At 28.6% G+C, this 19877-nt stretch overlaps 1 protein-coding gene across 2 annotated transcripts in view; it reads left to right on the forward strand.

The window, feature by feature from the left end:
• The window catches only part of Nachralpha4 (nicotinic Acetylcholine Receptor alpha4), a 313703-nt gene that overhangs the window by 253619 nt on the left and 40207 nt on the right, over positions 1 to 19877 (forward strand). For both annotated transcript variants that reach the window (XM_064074499.1, XM_064074500.1), the window contains one exon: positions 16915 to 17083. In XM_064074499.1, the coding sequence (XP_063930569.1) occupies positions 16915 to 17083 (169 nt within the window). The remainder of the gene's footprint in view (positions 1 to 16914; positions 17084 to 19877) is intronic.

The following is a 19877-nucleotide window of genomic DNA, read 5'->3' on the forward strand; positions in this document are numbered from 1 at the left end:
TAGTTGCAGTCTTTAAATATTTTGATATTTGAGCCGACTAGGATTCTCTCTTTAGAATGAATTTAAAAATTTTGGTAAAAATGGTGGAGGCGCCGGGCAATAATCCATTTTGAATGTGTACTTTTCACGAATTTCAAGAAACTTTATATGAAAGAATTTGCTTTAGAAGTTGTTACGCAGTGATTTAAATATTTTGCTGTCTGAACAATATAACGGAAGAAATACAGAATTTTGAATTAAGAGAAATTACTTTTTTTCCTAATTATTTTACTAAACTTAATAATCGTCATAAAAAGTTGTTGTCGTTTATATCTGAAAAGGTATATCCATGAAATAATTACAGATTTTTGTTCGTATAAAATTTTTGACGAGAATATTTCTCTCTTGTTAGAGTTGTCTTTGTCTTGAGAATAATTAGTGTTGATTGTGTTTATTACGAATTTTGAAAAAACTGTGCAAACAAAATATATAACGACGAAATAGTTACAGTTCATTAAGGAAAAACTTTGATATCTGAACCTAGAGATTTTCCTCAAGACCCGTTTTTACCATTATTTGACAATATAGAGTAAAAATAATTTTAAATTCTCGAAATTGATTTGACGGATTGATTTGATTTCATTTATTAGAGTTTTAGAGGACATTCGAATTTTTATTTCTTAAGCATATGTTTTTTTTTAATTCAGGCGACTTTTGGGTGCCCACGGTGTATTATTTTGGGAGTCCATGAAGATTTTTTTTGTAAATTATTTTGGGCGATTTTGGAAAATTCTGACCCGACCGTTTTTGAGTTAATTTTGGGACACCGTTTTTTTTTTTTGAAAAATTGAAACAACTTTGAATTTAAGTAAATTCCTTAGAGGAAACGTCATTTGTTCAAATCAGTCATAACTTAACAAGTACAAAATTGTTTAACATTTTACAATTTAAGTTTAAATTTTCAAAATTGAGTGCTTAGAAATGTTGCAAATATTTTAAAACTGTCGGGAGCATGGTAAATCTCAAAATTTCTCCGTTCATCGACTATTTTCAATTTTTCGATTCTGCAATTTTTCATCGATTTTTCCAGTTTTCGATTTTTCCACTTTTTGATTTCTCGACTTTTCGAAACAAAAAACTTCTCGTTTTTAGATCTTTCGGTTTTTCAATTTTTCGATTTTTAAAATTTTTTATTTTTCGATTTTTCAATTTTTTAATATTTATTAAATTGTAATATCTTCAATTTTTAACTTTTCAATTTTGGCCTATTTTAACTTCCTGATTTTTCGATTTCCCAATTTTCCGACATTTCAGTTTTGGAATTTGTCAATTTTTCGATTTTACAATTTCTCGATTTCCAAAATTTTTAATGTTTTGATTTTTCAGTTTTTAAAATAAAAAATAAGTTCAACTTTTAAAAACATAAGGAAAGAGTATAAATTCGTCTTTTATCTCCAAAATTAATATTTTAATAAACTACTTCTTGAAATTATTCTTCTTTCCGATTTCTCAGGTTGTTTATTTTTCAATTTTTCAGTTTCTAAATTTTTCGATTTTTTGGCTTGGATTTTTAAATTTTTCGATTTTCCAATTTTTATTTTTTTAAACAAAGTAACCGAAGAAATACAAAATTTTATATTAATACAATTTTTCCGGATTAATTTTAGCTTAATTATAATGATTTTGTCGTTTTTATTCGAAAATATACTGGGAAAATGACCGAAACTTTTGGTTCCTTATAAAATTTGTACCAGAATATCTCATATTTACACCGATTTCGCGAAATTAAATTTTTGATCGAAATGTTGGAGTTGCCTGGAGAATAATTAATTTTGAATGTATCAGTTACACAGTTTTTTTAGTATTTTGACATCTCAACAAAATGACAACGTTTGAGCGGAATGAAACCAGCTTTTTGACATTAATTTTTACAAAAACTAAGGATTTTCGCAAAGGCCGATTTTTCGCCACTATTTATGAAAATATACAGTGAAAATAACTTTAATTTCCGACATTGCAGCAATTTCCGACTAGGATTCTGTCTTCAAATTGATTTGACGAATTCTAAAAATCTTGATAAAAATGTTGGAAGTGCTGGAACAAGTATTCAACTTTAATGTTTATCTTTCACGAATTTCAAGAAATTTTAGATGAGAAAATTTATTTTAGAATTATTGTTTTAGTTAGTCCTTTTAATATTTTTGTATCTGAACAAAACAACCGAAACCGAAGAAAAACAAAATTTTGAATTAAGAGAAATGACGTTCTTGTCCGATGAATTTTAATTTGATAACATACACAAAACGATTTTGTCGTTATTATTTGAAAAGATATCGAGAAAATAATTGCAAATTTTTGTTCCTTGTAAACTTTTTGACGAGAATTGAACGATTTGACAAAATTAAATTTTTTTTGAAAATTTTGGAGTGACTTGAGAATAATTAGTTTTGAATATGTTTATTTCGAATTTTGAAGAAACTGTGCATTAAAAATATATATTGACAAGAGTTACAATTCTTTAAGAAAAAAACTTTGATCTTTGAACAATATAGTCGATAAAATAGAAATTTTGAATTAATGAATTCAGCTTTTTGGGATTCTAGACCCATTTTTCGCCACTATTTAACAACATACAATGAAAATGATTTTAAATTCTCTATCTAGTAAGATTTCAGACTAGGATTCTCTATATACATGGATTGAACTGACGAATTAAAAAATTTTGATAAAAATGGTGGAGGCGCCGGGACAATAATTTATTTAGAATGTTTGCCTTAGTATTTCAAATCCTTTTTTGTCTGAATCAAAATAACGAAGAAATACGAAATTTTGAATTAAGGGAAATTACGTTTTTCCTGATTAATTTTACTAAATTTAATAAGTTTCATGACCCGTTTTTTTCGTTTTTATATGAAAAGATATCTATGAAGTAAACAATTGCAGATTTTTATTTCTGATAAAATTTTTCACGAGAATATTTCTCTCTTAGACCGATTTGACGAAATTAAATTTTTGATGAAAGTGTTGCAGTTGCCCTAGGAAGCATTAATTTTGAATATGTCTATCACGAATTTTGAAAAAACTGCTGACTAGGATTCTCTCCTTAGACTGAACAACGATTTCAAAAATTTTGATACAATTGGTGGAGGCGCCGGGACAATAATTTATTTTGAACATAGATCTTTCACGAATTTTAAGAAACTTTATACAAAAAGAAACTATTTTAGAAGTAGTTACAGTCCTTTAAATATTTTGATATGTGAAGCAAATAACAGAAAAAATACAAAATTAAGAAAAATGACCCCTTCTTAGATTAACAACCTTCAGAAAACGATTTTGTCGTTAATATTTGAAAAGATCTGGAGAAAATAATTTTAGATTTTTGTTTCTTATAAAATTTTTGACTTTCTTCATGAATTTTGGAGAAACTGTAGATGAGAAACTATATTTACGAAGCAATTACACATCGCCGTAAGTATTATGATATCTGTACAAAATAGTGGAAAAAATAGAAATTTTGAACTGAAAAAATAAGCTTGTTTGGGACCAATTTTCACCAAAAGCAAGAATTTTCCTAAAATTCCGTTTTTCACCATTGTTTGCAAACATACAATGAAAACAATTTTAAATTCTTGATGAAAATTTTTGACCAGTATTTTCGTTTTTTTTAGGCTAATTTGACGAATTCAAAATTTTTGATAAAAATGATGGGGGTGCTGGGGCATTAAATAATTTTCAGTGTATGCTTTTCACGAATTTTCAGGAAACTTTAGAAGAAAAGGGGTATTTTAGAAATGGTTACACGGTTGTTTAAATATCTGAACAAAAAGCCGAAGAATTAGGGCAAATTTTGAACTTAGAAAAATGGTCGCTTTTATGACTAATTTTACCACATTTAATAACTTTTCTCCTAAGAACGCTTTTTTGAGATTATTTAAAAACCTACCTAGAAGATGATAACAGAACCTCTTTCCTCAGAAAATTTTGGAACAGAATTTCTCTCTCAGGACTGACTTAGGAAAATTGACTTTTTTATAAAAATGCTAAATTTGTCTTGAACGAATTTCCAAGAAACTGTGCAAAAATAGTAAGGTCAGGTCGGCTCAAAAATTTAATAAAGTTTCTCCTAATAACGCTTTTTCATAATTATTTGAAAACATACCTGGAAAATAGTGACAGATTCTCCTCCCTTAGAAAATTTTCGAAAAGGATTTCTCCCTTTTAGACAGATTTAAAGAAATTAAACTTTTCATAGCAATTGTGGAAATGCTCAGACAGTAATGACTAATTTTGAATGTGCCTTTCACGTACTTCCAAGAAACTGTACATAAATAAATATATTTACGAAGCAGTTGCATAATTTTTTGAATATTTTGATTTCTGAGCAAAATAATAAAAACAATAAAAATTTTGAACTCGAAGAAATGAGGTTTATTTAGAGAAAATTAACCAAAGAATTTTGTTGAAAAAAAAAACGATTTTCACCATTATTTCAAAACATAGAGTGAAAGTATTGACAAATTTGAGATATCGTTGAAGTTTTTGACTAAAATATCTCTTTTTTTAGGTTGATTGACGAATTAATTTTTTGTATATACAAATGGTGGAGGCGCCGGGATAATAATTAATTTTGGACGTATGTCTTTCACGATTTTTCAAAAAACTTTATATGAAAAAATATATTTTAGAAATGGTTACACAGTTCTTTAAATATTTTGTTAGTTGCTCCAAATAGCCTAAGAAGTACAATTTTTTTGACTAATTTTACCAAATTTTATAACCTTGCTCTTGTAATAATAATAAATTTTAAATGTCTTTTACCAACTTTCAAGAAATCGTACATAAATTAAGATATTTCTGAAGCAGTTGCATGTTTATTTTAAGTACTTTGATATCTGAACAAAGTAGTCAAAGCAATAGAAATTTTAATCTGAAGAAATGAATTTATTCTGATCAATTTTACCAAAGAATTTTTGTAAAAATCAGTTTTTCACCATTATTTGAAAACATTGAGTGAAAATAGGGACAAATTTTTGATCCAATTGAAATTTTCGACCAGAATATCTCTTTTTTAAGCTGATTTCACAATAAATTTTTTTAATAAAAATGGTGGAGACACCGGGGTCATAATTAATTTTGAATGTATGCCTTCACGAATTTTCCAGAAATTTTACATGGAAAAATATATTTTAGAAGTACATATTTTGTAAATATTTTGTTAGCTGAACTAAATAGCCAAAGAAATATAAGTTTGAGAATTTTTAGTAATTTTTCTGAGTAATTTTAAAAAATTTAATAACTTTTCTCCTAAAAACGCTATTTTCATTATTATTTGAAAACATACCCAGAAAATAATCACAAATTCTCGTTCATTAAAAAAGGATTTTTCACTCTTAGACTGATTTGAAGAAATTAAATTTTTCATAAAAATGGCGGAGGTGACGAGAGAGTAAAAACTAATTTTGAATGTGCGTTTCAAAATTTTCAAGAAATTATTAAATAAATATATTTTTGGAGCAATTACACGGTTATTAAGTATTTTGACATTTAAACAAAACAATCAAAACAATAGAAAATTTAAACTGGAGAAAATTAATTTTATTCGGATCAACCTTATCAAAGAATTTTCGTAAATTTCCGTTGTTCACCATTATTTGAAAACATTGAGTGAAGATAGTGACAAATTTTTGATCTAGTTGAAATTTCCGACCAGAGTGTCCCTTTTTAGAGTGATTTGACGAATAAATTTTTTTTCCAAAAAATGGTGGATGCGCCGGGGTAATAATAATTAATTTTAAAGGTACCTAAAATTCGTGAAAGGCGAATTTTCAAGACATTTTAAATGAAAAAATATATTTTCAAAGTAATTTCACTATTCTTGAAATATGTTTTTACTTCGCTGAATAAAATATCCGCAGAAATATAAATTTGGCTTTTGGAGAAATGTCCGATTTTCTCACTAATTTTACCAAATTTAATAAATTTTCCCCTAAAAACGCTTTGTTCAACATTATTTGAAAACATACCCAGAAAATAATCGCAGATTCTGGTTTATTAAAAAATTTTCGAAAAGGATTTTTTAATCTTAGACTGAAAGAATTTTCGTAAATATCCGTTGTTCACCATTATTTGAAAACATTGAGTGAAAGTGAAAATAGTGACAAATTTTTTATCTAGTTGAAATTTCCGAACAGTGTCCCTTTTTTAGAGTGATTTGACGAATAAAATTTTTTCCCAAAAATTGTGGATGCGCCGGGGTAATAATTAATTTTAAACGTACGTAAAATTCGTGAAAGGCGAATTTTCAAGAAAGTTTAAATGAAAAAATATATTTTCAAAGTAATTACACAATTCTTGAAATATTTTTTTACTTAGCTGAATAAAATATCCGCAGAAATATAAATTTGGCTTTTGGAGAAATGTCCCATTTTCTCACTAATTTTACCAAATTTAATAAATTTTCTCCTAAAAACGCTTTGTTCATCATTATTTGAAAACATGTGTAGAAAATATTAACAGATTCTCGTTCATTAGAAAATTTTATAAAAGTATTTCTCTCTCTTAGACTTGTTTAAAAAAAAATTTTTTTCATAAAAATGGGGGAGGCACCAGGACAAAAATAGCTAATTTTGAATGCGTCTTTCACGAATTTTCAAGAAACTGTACATAAATAAATACATTTATGACGCAGTTGCACGGGTTTTTAAGTATTTTGATATATGAATAAAATAGTCAAAACAACAGAAATTTTCGCAAAAATACGTTTATCGCCATTATTTGATAAGACAGGGTGAAAATAATGACAAATTTTAGGTCTTTTAGAAATCTCCAACCAAAATATCTGTTTTTTAGGCCGACTTGACGAATTAAATTTTTTGATAAAAATGGTGGAGGCTATGCAAAATTCTGGAATTATACAAGATTGATACTAAAATCTGCACTTTTCTCAAATGTTCCATGGAATTTTGGAAGACCACCCTCCAAATAACCTTAAATGAACAAACAATTCAGTCAGACCCAATAATGATCCGAAGAGGAATTTTTCAAGGCGATTCTCTTAGCCCGTTATGGTTCTGCTTAGCAATAAATCCCCTCTCCGATATCCTGAACAGCTGCAATTATGGGTTCAATATAAGAATTAACAAACAAAGAGAAAACAAAATAAGTCACTTGCTGTATATGGATGACATAAAAATATATGCAAGTACACAAAATCAGTTAACAAACCTATTAAATCTGACTGAACAATTTTCCGGTGATATTGGTATGTCTTTTGGTATTGAGAAATCTAAGACCCAAGCAATCAGAAAAGGCGTCCAACACCAAGTACCACATATAACCCAGAATAAGGAAATAATCGAAGCCCAAGGACGAAACGATACATACAAATATCTGGGTTTCTGTCAATCCTCCCACATCAATCATACCAAAACGAAAACACAGTTGAAAGATCAATACGTAGCGAGATTAAAATTAATATTGAAGACACAGTTAAATGGAAAAAATTTAATGAAAGCAGTAAATACATTCTGCGTTCCACTGCTAACATATTCTTTTGGAGTCATTAAATGGTCCAAAACTGATCTTGAAAATTTAAACATCGCAACAAGGAAAATCTTCACACAGTATAGAAGACATCACCCAAAATCGTCGATTGAAAGATTCTCATTACCAAGACAGAATGGAGGAAGGGGTTTCCAGAACTTAGAAAACTTATATCAGAGACAAATCTCAGATTTGAAGAAGTATTTCTTGAAACGAGCGGAAAGAAATGAAATGTTTCGCACCATCACAAGAGCAGATTTGAACCACACACCCTTAAATCTGTCAAACACCGAAGAAATCCACACCCCCCACACAATAGATAAAATAATAAGTGGGCTAAAACAAAAACAACTACATGGAAAATTCTACAAAGACTTAGAAGAAAATCATGTCAATAAGAAGATGTCATTGATTTGGTTAAAAAAATCAAGTTTGTATGCCGAAACAGAAGGATTTGTGTTTGCTATTCAAGACCAAGTAATCAATACCAAGAATTATAGAAAATACATCATCAAAGATCCGAACATAAAAAACGACTGCTGTCGCCTATGCAAAGCAAAACCTGAAACGATCCAGCACATAATCTCTTCTTGCAGCATCCTAGCACAAACTGATTACAAAGCTAGACACGACAACGCAGCCAAAATCATTCACAAAGAATTAGCAACACTTATGAACTTAATCGAAGATACGACACCCTATTACACTTACATTCCGTCTCCATTCCTTGAAAATAACAAATACAAATTATACTGGGATCGCACAATACTTACAGACTTAAACATTACAGCTAACAGACCAGACATGATACTTATCAAAAAACACACGAACGAAGCCATTCTCATTGACATTGCTATTCCTAACACAAACAACATTATTCAAACATACGACACCAAGATTTCAAAATATCTACAATTATCGATAGAAATGAAATCCATGTTGAATCTTAAAAAAATTTCAATTCTACCCCTAGTTATCTCTAATGTAGGTGTAGTTCCAAATAGCTTAGTTGAGAATTTAAAGTCTTTGCATTTGAATGATTCAATAATTGTCAAAATTCAAAAAGCTGTTTTGTTAGGATAGGAACATGTCATATTGTTCGTAAGTTTCTTGAACAGTCTGATCATGTCAGTCAGATTAGATTAGCACCAGTAGGTCAGAGTAGTGTAGGTCACTTTTCATGTGATGCGCGGATAAATGGTCGGTAGTTACGCTGGACTTTTGGGGATGGGGTGAGATTAGAGAATAATAGCAGACTAATTTGTATGCTGTAATTCTAGAATCTCGAAAGTTGTTCTGCTAATCTAATCAATGCATATCATTACTTGGTCTTAGTACCCGTAATGATAGAAGTCTTGCCTGAATGCCGGTCATTTCCGGGTCAGTGGTGGGTCTTAATTTTAAACGTATGCCTTTCACGAATTTTCAAGAAACTTTAAATGAGAAAATATATTTTAGAAGCATTAATTTACCAAAAGATTTTCGAAAAAATCCATTTTTCAGCATTATTTGATAACATTAAGTGAAAATAATGTTTTCTTGGGCTGATTCTCGATCCTCAAAAAATTTCGATAAGAATATCTGCCATTTGAACAAATTTGACAAATTAATATTAAAACCCACACAAAAATTCTCAACGCGTTTCACTAAGCACTTTCCAAAATCTTTCCTTCATTGTTCGAAGAATTACTGGCAAAATATGAACAGATTTATGATCCCGACAAAATTTCCGACAGGAACAATTCGTTTTAGACCGATTTAACAAACTTTCCTTGCTTAATAAAAAATTGAACCAAGAGTTCAAAGTTTGTAACTCGATAATCACGTAGCCATCAGAAAACTAGTATGTTGTTCTATATATGTACAATTAGAAAAAACCGTGAACTCCGGAGTTCTAGGACTTCTGGTTTTGAAAGCATCATCTTCATGACCCAATCAAATAATCCAGCAATAACTTTTCATTACCCAGCAAACAGCATCAGAACACCACTACTCCCTTTACGCCCTGATTTAATTAACTCCAGCGAACATCGGCCGCTTTATTACATTTTCGAACTTGTCGGTCAGCTATCTGCGGAATGCTGCAACAGAATCCATAAGGAAAATAGCAAAACTTTAATAATTTTAAATTCTGAAACGTACTGACACAAACAGCGGATGCCATGGTAACAATCGAGCCATTTCCAGTAATTAGGACCCCAATTAGTATTCCAGAAATTTGGATATCGCTGTATTAATCATTAATAGTTGTGCAAGACGTTGAGATAATCGTCAGGAAACAACATCCACGGACAAAATAGACGCGTACGTCTGCCATCCATCATCCGGAGTTTCGCTCCATTAAATCTGTTTATTCCGGGCTTGATATTGATCTTTGTAAGTGTCCGACCGGTGTAAAAATTAAGACACTTGATACTTGATGGCGGGGTTTGTGGAAAGCGATGTTGGAAACGCCCACGTGGGAGCTTTCCTGGAGATGGAGTCGAGGAAGTTTTCTTGGGGCTGTTAACTGGGCCGTGGAAAATAGTTTTTAGTTTGGGAGTTGGGGCGGCTTTTGAGGGATGAAAGTGTATCTTGTCTTAACTACTCACATTATTAGCGGCATCAGTTTACTAAAATATGTCTGTTTTAATTATCCAGTGTGATGAATTTGGAGATATTTTATAGTTTTTGGTTTTTATTTCTCGAGTGTAATCTAAGGAAGTATTGTAATCGGGTCCATCGACTGACTCCCAATTTTTGTGTTTTCTCAGCTTTTCATGAGCCCTAGAGTACTAAGAAATAGGTCTCCCGTTTCCGTCTGTCTGTCTGTCTGTCTGTCTGTCTATCTGTCCTGATTTATATTACGCATATAAACTCCAAAACTTCTGTTATTATTACAGCATTTTCGACCAATTTTTTGATATCACAATTTTTCGTTTTTCCTTTCTCTCCAATTTTACAATTTTTTGATATCACAATTTTTCGTTTTTTCATTTTTTTAATTTTTCAATTTTTTCATTTTTCACTGTTTGGGTTTCAGAATTTTCCGTTTTTGGAACGTTAATTTTTTCAATTTTTCAATTTCTCGACTTCCAAATTTTTCCACTCTCGACTCTTAATTTTTCGATATTTCAGTTTTGCTTTCTTCAATTTTTCAAATTCCGAATTTTTCTTTTTCATTTTCTCGATTTTTTAACTTTCGTTTTCTCGATTTTGTATTATGAATTTTGGTTTTTTCATGTACTTTATTTATTCAGTGTTCTTCAGATTTTATAATTTTTGGTTGATTCTTCAAATTTTCGGTCTTTGACTTTTGAATTCCTTGATTTTCCGATTTTAAAATTTTTCAGTTCTGCAGTTTTTGGATTTCTGAATTATGCGATTTCAGATTTCTTAAATTTTCAGTATTTCGATTTTTCAATTTTTCGTTTGTTCAATTTTTCAGGTTCATGATTTCCAATTTTTAGATTTTTGATAGTTTTCATTTTATACTTTTTCATTTTAGATTTTCCAGTTTTACAATTTCGCAAATTTTTTACTTTTCTGATTCGAAAGGTTGAAAATAGAAAAATTGAAAAATAGGAAAAAATTGAAATAACCGAAAAAGCGAAAAAACAAAGTTGCAAAATCGAAAAAGTGGAAAACCGAAAAACAATAAATCGAATAGTAACTAAAGAAACGAAAAATCTAAACATTGAAAAACTATTTGATTTTCCAATGTTACAATTTTGGAATTTTTCGATTTTTATGACTCTAAAAGTTTAAAAATCGGAAAATTGAAAAATCGACAAAATAGAAAATCTGAAATAATTAAGTCGAAAATGTGGAAAATCAAATTACTGAAAAACTGAATCATTTGAAAAATTGGGAAAAACAAAAAACGAATTGAATCGAAAAATCGGAAAACCAAAAAACTTTAAATTGAAAAATTATAACATCGTCAAAATTGTTAATTCGAAAAACTGTTATATGGAAAAACCGAAAAATTGAAGAATAGAAAAATCGAATAAATCAGAAAGTTTTAAAATACAGTAGCTGAAAAATGTAAAATTTCTAAAATCGTAACACTAAAAACGTGAAAAATTTTTATTGGATACATTATGAATTTAAAATGAAAATTTGAAAAATTGCAAGTCAAAAATTGCAAAAACGAAAAATTAAAAAATGTAGGACCTGAAAAATCGTAAAAATAAAAACCGAAAAATGTAAATGGAAAAATTGAAAAATCCAAAAATTGAAAAATTTCACATTGAAAACAAAAAAGTAAAATTAGAAAATCAGAACACTGAAAAACCGAAACCTTTAAAAAATAAAGAAAATAATGAATCTAAACGAAAAATCGCAAATCAAAAAACTAGAAATGAAAAATTGAAAAATCTAAAAATTAACATCCACAAGTTGGAAATTCGGAAAATCGAAAAATTTTAAAAATTGTAATTAAAAAAATAAAAAACTGTGGAATTGGAACATTGAAAAATCCAAAAATTGTAAACATAAAGAAAATAATAAACCTAAACGAAACTCGTGAAATTTCAAATTTTTCAAAATCAAAAAACTGAAACCTACAAAAGTTGGAAAACTTAAAAATTAACAATGAAAACTTGATGCATATCCTCAGAAATAAAAAAATAAAAAATCATAAAATTTAAAAATCGGAACATTGAAATTCGAAGTATTGTAAAAATAAAAAAATGAAAAACCGAAACCAAAAATTGCAAATCTAAAATTTCAAAAAATGAATAATTAAAGAATCGAAAAATCGCAATATCTAAAAATTGGAGAAACAAAGAAATTGAAAAATTGAAAAATCTCGAATCGAATAAATCAATAAACGAAAATTTGAAAAAACTAGTTATAAAATCGAAAGATTGAAAAGTCGAATAATTGAGAAAATAAGAAAAATTTCAAATAGAAAAAATCTAAAATTAAAAGTTGAAAAGTTGATAAACTTAAATCGAAAGTTTGCAAAATTTAAAAATTGAAACACTAATAACCTGAAAACTCGAAAACTCGAAAAATTGCAAATTGAAAAACTGGAAAAACAAGAAAAATTGAAGAATTGACGAAGTGCACATGAAAAATTGAGGAAATGAAAAACTGGAAAATCTGTAAATTGAAAAATAAAAATAGAAAACTGAAGGAACTCAATTTGAAAATTTGCAAAATCTAAAAATTGACAACTGAAAATCTGAAAACTCGAAAATTGCGAATTAAAAAACTGAAGAAAAAAAATGAAAAATTGATTTACTAAAAAATTAAAGAATTGAAAAATTACACATGAAAAATTGAGGAATTGAAAAATCGAAAAATCTGTAAATTGAAAAATTAAAAATTGAAGACTCGTGAGACTCAAATCGAACATTTGCAAAATCTAAAAATTGAAAATCTGAAAACCTGAAAACTCGAAAAATTCCAAACTGAAAAACTGAAGAAACAAAAAAAAATGAAGAACTTGTAGGAACAACCGTTCCCACAAAATCAGGTGTTCTACCTGAGGGCAGTCATAGTAATTGTATAAATGTAAATACTTCCTATCTTTCGTCTACCTGCCCTAAGATCCTACATACTTTCTCTTTTCCCTTCTAGAATTTTCTAAACTCCGTTTTTACCTACTTCCACCTCTTCGAAACCGAGCTTACCTGTGTACCATTTTAAACACCCTTCCTTCTTCTCCCTGGCACCCTCGAACAGTAAACAACGAAATAAAATCTAAAAACCGTACCGTCGCTTTTAAATCACCAACGATACCCACAAACTGAAACATTGCATACAAAAAATTGAGGAATTTAAGAATTGAAAAATCTGTGAAATTCGAGAAACTTGAATTGAAAATTTGCAAAAATCAAAAACTGAAAACTGAAAACTGAAAACCTGAAAACTCGAAAAATTGCAAATTGAAAAACTGAAGAAACAAAAAAATGAAAAATTGATTAACCGATAAATTGAAAAATTGAAAAATTTCAGATGAATATTTGAGGAAATGAAAAACTGGAAGACTGAGGAAATCTATTGAAAAATTAAAAATTGAAAACTCGAGAAACTCAAGACGAAAATTTGCAAATTCCAAAAATTGGGAACTGAAAACCTGAAAATTCGAAAAATTGCAAATCGAAAAACTGAAGAAGGAAAAAAACTTAAGAAATTGAAAAGTAGAAAAATTGCAAGGTTTAAAAATTGAAATGATCAAAAGTTGGAAAAATGGAAAATTGAAAAATGTCAAAAGGAAGACTCGAAAAGCGTATTCTATAATTGAAGAAACAAAAAAAAACGAAAAATTAAAAAATTGCAAATCGAAAAATTGATAAAACAAAAAATTATAAAATTGGAACATTGAAAAATCGAAAAATTGCAAAAATAAAGAAAATAAAAAACCGAAACGAAAAATTGCAAATCGAAAATTTGCAGAAATGGCAAATTAAAGAATCGAAAAATTGAAAAATATAAGAGTTGAAGAAACCATAAAATGTGAAAAATTGAAAACTCGGAAACCGAAAAATTGAAGAAACCTGAAACTGGAAAAAACCGAAATCAAAAACTGCAAATTGAAAAATTAAAAACTGAAAATTTCAAAATTTGGAAAATTGGAAAACTGAAGAAACAAAAAAAACGAAGAATTGAAAAATTGCATACGAAAATCTGAGGAAATGAAGAATTGAAAAATCAGTAAATTGAAAAATTAAAAATTGAAAATTCGAAAAAGTCAAATTGAAAATTTGCGGAGTCCAAAAACTGAAAACTGAAAACCTGAAAACTCGAAAAATTGCAAATTGAAAAAGTGAAGAAAAAAATGAAGAATTGAAAAATTAAACATGAAAAATTGAGGAAATGAAAAATTGGAAGACTGAGGAAGTGAAAAATTGAAAAATCTATTGAAAAGTTGAAACTTGAAAACTCGAGAAACTCAAATCGAAAATTTTCAAAATCGAAAAATTGAAAAGTGAAAATCTGAAAATTCGAAACATTGCAAATTGAAAAACTGAAGAAACAAAAAAATGAATAATTGATTTACTGACAAATTGAAAAATTGAAAAATTTCAGATCAAAATTTGAGGAAATGAAAAACTGAAACGCTGAGAAAATCTATTGAAAAATTAAAAATTGAAAACTCGAGAAACTTAAGTCGAAAATTTGCAAAATCTCAAAATAGAAAATCTGAAAACCTGAAAGCTCGAAAAATTGCAAACTGAAAAACTGAATAAACAAAAAAAATGAATAATTGAAAAATTGAATACGAAGAATTGAGGAAATGAAGAATCGAAAAATCTGTAAATTGAAAAAGTAAAAATTGGAAATTCGGGAAACTCAAATTGAAAATTTGCAAAATCAAAAACTGAAAACTCAAAACCTGAAAACTCGAAAAATTGCAAATTGAAAAACTAAAGAAAAAAAAATTTAAAAGTTGATTTACTGAAAAATTGAAAATTTGCACACGAAAAATTGAGGAAATGGAAGAATTGAAAAATCAGCTAATTGAAAATTAAAAATTGAAAACTCGAGAAACTCAAATTGAAAATTTGCAAAATCTAAAAATTGTCAACTGAAAACCTGCAAGCTCGAAAAATTGCAAATTACGAAACTGAAGAAACAAATGAAAAATTATTGCATACGAAAAAACTGAAAGACTGAGGAAATCTATTGAAAAATTAAAAATTGAAAACTCGAGAAACTTATGTCCAAAATTTGCGATATCTAGAAATTGAAAATCTGAAAACCTGAAAGCTCGAAAAAATTCAAATTGAAAAACGGAAGAAACAAAAAAAATTAAGAATTGAAATATTGCATACGAAAAATTGAGGAAATGAAGAATTGAAAAATCAGTAAATTGAAAATTAATCGAAAACTCGAGAAAATCTAACCGATAATTTGCAAAATCCAAAAACTGAAAACTGAAAATCTGAAAACTCGAAAAATTGCAAATTGAAAAACTGAAGAAACAAAAAAATGAAAAGTTGATTTACTGAAAAATTGAAGAATTGAAAATTTGCACACGAAAAATTGAGGAAATGAAGAATTGAAAAATCAGTAAATTGAAAATTAAAAATTGAATACTCGAGAAAATCTAATCGATAATTTGCAAAATCCAAAAATTGAAAACTGCAAATCTGAAAATTCGAAAAATTGCAAATCGAAAAACTGAAGAAAGAAAAAAATGAAAAAATGATTTACCTAAAAATTGAAGAATTGAAAAACAAAAATACATGAAAAATTGAAAAAGCAAAAATTGAAAGACTGAGGAAATGAAAAATTGAAAAATTAAAAACTGGAAAATCGCAAAGGTACAAATTGAAAAATCCCAAAACCTAAAAATTTAAATATATATACAAAAGTTGGAAGATCGGAAAACTGAAAAATTTTAAAATGAAAACTCGGAAACATGCATGTCCTAAAATTGGAGAAACAAAAAAAGTTAAAAACCTAAAGAAAAACAAAGAATTATAAAATCAGAACATTGAAAAATCTCAAAATTGTAAGAATAAACAAAATAAAAACCCTAAACGAAAAATTGCAAATTGAAAACTCGAGAAATTGAAAAATACAAAAGTCGCAAGGTTTAAAAATTGAAATGATCAAAAGTTTGAAAAGCGCAAAACTAAAAAATCTCAAAACGAAAATTCGAAATGCATAAAATTGAAGAAACAAAAAAAAACAAAAAATTAAAAAATTGCAAATCGAAAAATTGTCGAAACGAAAAATTTGAAAAACAAAAAATTATAAAATCGGAACATTGAAAAATCAAAAAATTGCAAAAATAAAGAAAATAAAAAACCGAAACCAAAAATTGCAAATTGAAAAATTAAAAACTGAAAATTCCAAAATTTGGAAAATTGGAAAATAGCAAAAAAAACAAGAAAAACCAAAAAAATTGCAAATCTAAAAACTGAAGAAACAAAAAAAAATTGAGGAATTGGAAAATTTAGTCGAAAAAGCTGTTATTTAGAGGTTATCAGAAAACAAAAATTGCCAAAAATTGTAATTTTTCAAAGAAGCGGGATTTAGTGCTCAGGGGCTCGGGAAGTTCTGTAGCAATAACCATCAACCGATTTTTTGTTTTTGGTCGCGAATAAATTTAATTAATTTAAAATAAGAACTTAGCAACCATTAAAATAAATAGCAGTGACGCACAAACAAGTTGCGACCTGCTTCGCTAATGACAACCATTAGTTCGTAGTCATTACCATAACTCCCTTTCAACTTTAACCCACTTTCGAAGTATTCACAAAAGGCTCCAAATGTGATTAAAGCCACATCAGAATAATAATTGCGCTTTAGCGTACCGGACTCGATCATTTGAATATTAATCCGGCAGATATCGATAAGAGAGTGTCTATTATGACCACAAATCTCCCCGGTGCCAAATCCAAACCGAAGAAAAGTTGTTCGTGGTGTAATGTGTTTTTTCTTTTGCAGAAATGAAAAATTCTACACGTGCTGTGATGAGCCATATCTCGATATAACTTTCAATATAACGATGCGAAGAAAGACTTTGTTTTATACAGTGAACATCATCATTCCCTGCATGGGCATCTCGTTCCTCACTGTGCTCACATTCTACCTTCCATCAGACAGTGGAGAAAAGGTAATAAATAATCCATCATACTTTTATGGGAGTAATTTTGTCTCGCCGTCTTAACTAAAGGAGAGGCCATTTTCGGTGCCGTTTCCCAGACGTGTTTAACTTGCAACCGTAACAATCTTCCGGCCCCATATTTACTCAACACGCGAAATTTCCGCCCCGAACTTGTCTAAATAATTTCTTACATCTTGTCAACACGGACCTCGGATATTAAACCATCGGGAAGGAATAATAAACATTCGGCTGATGTTCCGTTTAATGAAGTTCTATACGAAACGTAATGTCCGTTAATGGATGCCTCCAATGACAGTTTCTTTCTTTTTTGCCGGAATTTCCATTATCTCGGCCGAGACGGGGCTAGTGCGCGAATATGTCCGACTTTCGTTTTAACTGTCATAAAACGAACGAACAAAAACATGACTAAATTACATTCGCGAGGAGGGATTTATTTCGTAATTGCTCAAATTAAAACTCGAAGAAACGCGCTTCCGAAATTACGGCGGGATTTAATTAGTTTTTACACGAACGTGTAAAATTATTCGCGGCAGGAGTCATTTACATTGTCATTAAAAGCGGAGAAAAATCGAAGTAAAAGTCGCTCCGGACGAGGACTAAATCGAATGCAGAGGCGAATGGAACGTGTCAAACAAGCAATTGCTGGAGCTGCTGGATGATATGGAAAATTCTGAGTGCAGTCGGACGGGTTTTTCGGTCTAATGGCTTCAGTAGAGAAATTGGACGGCTTTAAAAATGCATCGTACAACAGTGTCTAAAAATGATACTTATATTCTTCCTATGTAGTAAATAATTACCACAGGTTCTCTTAGCGTAATAAGTGGGTTTGAAAAGAATGCTTAAATTAAGTCTGTTCAGAACAGGGAATTCCCATGGGAGAATAAAAAATTATGTACATATGATTACAAAGTTTTGATAGTAGGTATCTAGTTGAGGGCTCATCGTGTGGTATATTTGTATCAAGATAATTTCGAACTTCTTAAAATCGCCGATTCGGTTTATTCTTAAATTTTGTTGTTGTTTAAATTAGCTCAGATCATTTCAAGTCAAGCCAAGTCAGGTCATACGATTCTACTGTAGGTCAACTATTCATAGACATAGACACTCTTTCTTGACCCCTAGCGTACGATAAAATAGGATGGTAAATCATTAATCAAAATTTATCCGTTCATGCCCTTCAGGAATTCGTGACGTCACTTTACAGTTTAGCCGAGTAAATATTATTTAAATAGTAAAAAGTAAAAGACCTGAAGTTGTGGTTTACGAATTCGTTATGAATTTTTTATCCTAAACATCGATGATTTCGATTTCTCAAATTTTCGAATTTTCAATTTTTTGGCTTTTGAATTTCTCCATTTTCAAATTTTAGATTCTTCAGTTGCTCGATTCTCCAAATTTTCGACTTCTCTGCCAATTCGTTTTTCGATTTCTCATTTTTCCGATGTTTCATATTTACGATTTTTCAATTTTTTGATTTTTAAATTTTACAACTTTTCGATTTGTCAATTTCAAGATTAATTGTTTTTTTTTTTATTTTTCCATGTCCTGATTTCTCGACTAATCAATGTTTTACTTTATCAGTTTTCCAATTCTTCAATTCCTCGGTTTTGCAAATTTTCGATTTTTAAAAATTTTGATTTGTTTGATTCTTAAATTTTTGTTCCATTTTTCAGGTTTTCGATATTTGTGTTCTGGGATATTTTAGTTTTATTATTCTTCAATTTTTGGATTTTTCAATTTTTCAATCGATATTTCAGTATTTGGAGTTTTCGATTTTTTGATTGTTCAGTTTCTCGATTATTTAAATTATGGATTTATCAATTTTCTGAGGTTTCAGTTTTATGATTTTTCGATTTTTTGGCGTTTCAATTTTTTGACTTTTAAAATTTTTAATTTTCAATTTTTGACGTTTCTAAATATTTAACATCTCGCTTGATTGATTTTTTGATTTTTTGACTTGGATTTTTGGACTTTTCGAATTCTAGATTTTTTAGTTTTTCGATTTTTAAATTGTTCCTATCCATTTTTCAATTTTTCAGTTTTTGAATTTTACAATTTTAAGATTTTTCAATTTTTCCTTTTTTCGATTTTCCAATTTTTTATTTTTAGATTTTTCAATATGTCAATTTTTTCCCGATTAATTAATTTTTTGAGTTTTCCATTTTTCGATTTCTCAACTTTTCTATGTTTCGATTTTTCTTTTATTGTTTAATTAGTCAGTATTTCAGTTTTGAGATCTGGCAATATTGGGATTCTTCAATTTTTCGATTTTTCGAATTACTAATTTTTTACACTTACGATTTTTCAATATTTCGATTTTTAAATTTTGGATTTTTTCAATTATTTGATATTTTAATTTTCTAATTTTAAAAATTTTTGACTTTTTGTTTTCCCGGTTTTCAAATTTTTATGTTTTAGACATTTCAGTTTTCTGATGTTTCGAGTTCTCGATCTTTGATATTTCGACTTTTTGGTTTTTCCTTTTTGCGATTTTAAAAATTTTTAATTTTACAATTTTTGACGTTTCTCAATTTTAGGTTTTTTGATTTCTCAAATGCTTGATTAATTGTATTTTTGGTTTTCCCATTTTTCGATTTCCCAACTTTTTAATGTTCATCGATTCTTCAAAATTTCCATTTCTCGATTTCTTCATTTTGCGATTTCTCAATTTTCAGACACTTGAATTTTTTTTATTTTTAAAATTGTTAATTTTTCAATTTTTGACATTTTTAAATTTTCAGTATTTTGATTTCTTAAGTTCTCGATTAATTGTTTTTGCGAT

This window comes from Zophobas morio, unplaced genomic scaffold (genome assembly GCF_036711695.1).
Source record: "Zophobas morio isolate AGI-343-1 ecotype UQ-CSIRO unplaced genomic scaffold, CSIRO_AGI_Zmor_V1 ptg000054l, whole genome shotgun sequence".
NCBI classification, from domain to species: domain Eukaryota; kingdom Metazoa; phylum Arthropoda; class Insecta; order Coleoptera; family Tenebrionidae; genus Zophobas; species Zophobas morio.